The 5,003-nt window shown below is 37.3% G+C and overlaps 1 protein-coding gene across 1 annotated transcript; it reads right to left on the reverse strand.

Annotated features, from left to right (window-relative positions):
- Positions 1 to 225: 225 nt before the first annotated feature.
- LOC141440413 (defense protein 3-like) lies at positions 226 to 2,953 on the reverse strand. The gene is made up of 3 exons (XM_074104921.1): positions 2,679 to 2,953; positions 1,657 to 1,845; positions 226 to 567 (listed from the first exon to the last, which is right to left on the reverse strand). The coding sequence occupies exons 1-3, from the start codon at positions 2,849 to 2,851 to the stop codon at positions 366 to 368; spliced, it is 564 nt and encodes a 187-aa protein (XP_073961022.1). The 5' UTR covers positions 2,852 to 2,953; the 3' UTR covers positions 226 to 365.
- Between the last annotated feature and the right edge of the window lie 2,050 nt (positions 2,954 to 5,003).

Raw genomic sequence — 5,003 nt, forward strand, 5'->3', positions numbered from 1 at the left:
CTCATACGCCGATTGCTTTTGTGTAATAAGTCGAGTTATTTGCAATTTGGATACGGATTCCAGAAGTAAAAACGCCACATGAGATTACATGCTTTTGAGAGATTGAGTATGGGAGTTGGACCAAGTACTGCCTTGACTAAACACACAGTGCATTATTATACCGTTTAGGCTGAATACTAAACTATATATTATTAGACTGTATAGGTACTAAATCGCCCAGGAGTCATGAAAAAAAAACCGTTTTGCTGAAAATAAACATTTATTTGTTACGTTAAAAGCATAGCAGTAGAGTAGGTATATAGGTACTACGAAAGACCGTCATATAGTTAATTCAGTAGTAAAGAATAATTTTTCGATGTCTTATCTTAAAAATCTTTTCGCACGTTAAAGAGCATGCCCTTCTGCCAGTTCCCTCTATGGTTCGGGAAGTCAGTCCTGGAAGCTCCAAGGTTCAGGTTTACCGCTGATGATGGAGTCTGGTGGAGATTCAGCCCGGCACCGACCTTGTAGTCTGTCTGCTTGAACATTGGAGTGTGGGATACTGAGGCAGTGGCACCCAATGTGTTCCTAAGGGGAAATGGGCAGAGTAAGAGTATTGTTGGGGTACTAAAGTCACCGACATAGTTTGAAGGTTATGCAAGTTAAAGAGGCAATGGGCAGGTCACACCGCTCGAAGAACAGATAACTGTTGTGGGAGAAAAGTCCTCGAGAAGCGACCAAAGAGCAATCTTTCATTACATAGAAAAATTGCTCGTTCAAAGTACCAGGATACCTACATAATTTATTATTTGGCAGGTTTCTTGAAGAATTTTCTGACAATTTGGACATCTTGTTTGAAAGGCACTACGTCAATCTATTAGGCTACCATAGCCTATATATAAAAAATATATATATTTAAATCTTTACTCGGTTTGGATAGGTATTTAACTAAATGTAAACAAAACAACGTCAATTGGTGTCTTAAATATTGAAATTCCCCCATTAAACTATCTAAACATTTACATTTCTGTATTGAAATACACTAGTCTAGTTTGCATTACAATGATAGATAAGTAAAATGTATAAAAACCTTAAATGTACCAAATCTGGTAGCTGAAGTTTGTTTAATTTTAGTTAAATACTTATCAAAACCAAGTATAAATAATTTGTTTAACTGAAGTTAACACTATCTTAAAATAACCAAGCTGCATTACAAATCGCCTAATAAGTACAACAATAAGTAATTATACAAAAAAGAAAATAATAATAATAAGTCTTGTCCCACACCACAAGGCTAGCTGCATTATAGCGCTGGGTTGTGATGCCAATGCCAATACGTTCGGCCCTTAGGGATCATCCCGAAAAATTACATACTCGAAGTTCCCGCGGGATAGCTATACGAGTAAACGAATTCTTCGCTGGCGGACTCGCGGGAAAAAGCTTGTTGCAATTTTTTTTTTATTTTAAGCCGGCCACACACGCTAGGTTATAACCCATGGTTATGCCTGCACAGTTTATATGTGCAGGCATAACTGAACGTGTGTTATGACAGGACTCCTTACCTGCGCGCAAGCAAAATTCGAAATATGCAAATTGATAAGTATTTTTTGGTTATGCCTATACACAAATGAACTGCGCCGGCTTTACTTGACTGAAAAGTTTGTGAGCGTAACGTACTTGTAACTATAGTCCACTCCACCACCGTGCGTGACAAAGTTAGATCCATTTTTCGGCATGGTACTGGTAGCAAAGGTATTGACGCCAACTTTGTGGTTCTCTGTCTTCATGAGGTTCATAGAAGCTGAAGCAGTCGCTTGGTTACCACCATGCGTGTGCACTGCGCTCATGCTGCCACCAAATCCAGATCTGGGAATAAAATAAGTAAAAATGTCATCATCGTCATCAGCCTATAGCAGTCCACTGCTGGACATAGGCCTCCCCCAATGAGCGCCATTGCGCCCTGTCCTCGGCTCTACCAAGACCGCAGCCTGAGGTATCGGCAATATTTGGAAGAATTATATTTTTTCTTTTAGAAATATAAAATTTTACTCGCAAATGTGTTGAAAAACATAATAACTAATAGACTCGTTCGTAATTCCTTATTTACCGCCCTTAAGACACAATGTACTATTTTAATAATATAATCGACTTATTATGCCACTATTGGAAAACCCACTGGGGGTTAGTGTAGTAGGCGAGTTACAACGATTCAATACATAAGTATTGTCATGTGTTTTATAATATAATAAAGAGTTTTACAATACAAAACAATATACATAATTACAGTTTGAGTCTCGGGAAAGTACATAGGAAGGTTTTTATTCCGGAAAATTGCATAGTTCCCGCGGGATAGTGAAAAACGAATTCTAGGCGGACGGAGACGCGGGCAACCGCTATTGATACATATATAATAGCGACGCGCCCCGGCTTTGCACGGTTATAGTTTTTGGAAAACGGAGCTGGAAAAGGCGAGACCAATGCCTTTGATTAAAGCTCATTTTTGAAAATTGTATCCGAGCGAAGCCGGGGTGGGTAGCTTGTTATGATTCAAATAAGGATTAAATGCATCTTCTGTACCAAAAGCTCGTTTTTAACTATCCGGACAGCTAACGATGGGACTTCCCTGCCTAAACGTTACAAGCTTAAAATCTGATCTTGAAATAATCTCATTCTAAGTTGTCAATCGAAGTGCCACTTACTTCTCAGCTGCCACGTTACCGCCGAAACTTTTGTAAGCCCCGCCGTCGGTTAAAGAATTCACGAATGCACCGCCCGAAATCGAATTACCCGGTTCCCCGTGGGCTACACTCAAATTGTAATTCTTGCTTCCCTCTCTATCATGATTTTGAGACATACCACTTTGCACAGACATTTTATAATAAACAAAAGAAACACGCTACGTTTGAAAAAAAAAGTAGAACGTTCGGAATACTTGAATAAACAAATGAAGTGCGGATCGGTTTGATAAAAGCGTAGGAATGAATCGACTGTTTGTTGGGCAGTCTTTATATAGCGAATGGTAATTGGTCGGTAGTTCCCCTGGGTTGAATTGCAGTTAGTGCGTTCTTTAGTAAAACGAGAACTACTCTTTTTTTAAATTACTTATGTTTACCCGTGGCTTTGCCCGTGTAAGTCATTAAATCCATCAGATTCAAATTCTAGAATTTTACTAAATTTTCTTGAGGATTGCTAAAAATTACAAGGGTTGCATTATAGACATCAGTGTCAAATTTTGATGACTATATCAAGCAGACGATCGAAGAGCGGATCCCGATCCGGATAAAAAGTGGCTTATTGTTATTCCAGATGCTGAGTTGTCGAAGGGAGCACTCCTCTGTTTTTTTCGAAGAAGATTGTCGCCAGTGGGGTTACACTTAAAACGTCACCTTAGAATTTTACGAGAAAGGAAAAAGTTTTGTCATGCAAGCAAGTCTATATATATGTATTACTATAATCTTCTTATTTACTAAAGATGTATATATACTTCGATGTCACATAAAATATAAACACACATATATAATTATAAAAAAAAACTATTCCTCTATTTTTATATAAAACTACTCCAAAATGATGCACGCATATACGAGTCTATCGCTATCCTTTTAATTTTAAAGAACAAATAGCATGCGCACTCTCTTTCTTTAAATGGACGGACTACAAATTCTTCTATCGCATGGAATGGTTGGTTGGGACCTCTCAGTCGCACATATTCACTTGCAACAATATTTCACTTTTTACCCGACTGCCCGAAGGAGGGTTGTTTTTCGAGCGTATGTATGTATGTATGTATGTGGGTATGTATGTCCATTTCTTTGGTTCTCGCTGCAGCCTAAACGGAGCAAGTTACTAGTATCGATTTACCTGTTTATACCTGCCTACTCGAGAGTTGTGACGGGAAAAAAATAGGCAACCTAACGTTTGCATATTCTGTGGATTTCATACTTTCGATTGGTATGGAATTTGTCTATTAACCAAACCGTTATTTTTTTAAAATAATTTATTAATCATATCCTGGACTGAAATGTTTTAGACAACCCATATGCAATATATTTAATGACATATTAAATTTAATATAAAATACGTTTCATCCATTAACCAGTTCGGTGAAGGTCGTTCTTAAACGGATTTTCTACTATAGTGTGTGTGAAGTTCCCAATCCGCACTAGGACCGCGTGAGAACCTAACATATACCTACTAATATTAATAATGCCCTCATTAATCACTTGACACATAACACAAATATCGCCGGAAAACGCGAATAGGTCCATCTATAATAATATTTGTTTTGCTTTGTAGGGACTCCCCGTACCGTTCTAAATATAATCGAAGAACTGTTGCATGAGGCATGCCATGACTAATACAATTGACTTCATTCGTTTGTTTGGGAGTAGTATCATTCGCTATCGGTGGTATCACTTCCCGTGGTTAGGCTGTATGTATGTAATTAAATGTAAATGTAAAAATATCTATACTTACTCCATAAAAATTATTTTACTTTATCATAATTTATTTATTTCTTTTAGGGAAAAAACAGCATAAAATCATAAATAGTATAAAAAACATAAAGATAGTAGCTAGAACAGTTTCCACTAACTTCGATAAATGACATAATGCTGCAAAGGCAACACAAATAAAAACCGACAGAGTGTGGGGGACACTCAGATAGGGTTCCGTAGCCATTACGAAAAAAAATCAAGTATTATGTGCGTTATAACGCAATTAAAACACTTACTACAGTCTTAAAATCTATTACCAGAAAAAGAGCGTATCTTCACGGCACTTACGTCCTTTTGTTGAGAAGCGCAGTTTTTCGGCAAGAACTCAAAAACGGTATATCCGATCATGTGGAAACCAATTTTCGTTGAAAGTTTTATTAAACGTTACCTTTCCACATTTTTTGCATATTTTTTGGACAAACGGTTTACAAGATAGAGGGGGGGAAACAATTTTTGCTACTTTAGTAGCGATTATTTCCGGAAATCTTCACTTAATCAAAAACGTTTTTGAGAAACCTTACTATCTTT

The sequence above is a fragment of the Choristoneura fumiferana genome, chromosome 22, assembly GCF_025370935.1.
Source record: "Choristoneura fumiferana chromosome 22, NRCan_CFum_1, whole genome shotgun sequence".
Classification (NCBI taxonomy): domain Eukaryota; kingdom Metazoa; phylum Arthropoda; class Insecta; order Lepidoptera; family Tortricidae; genus Choristoneura; species Choristoneura fumiferana.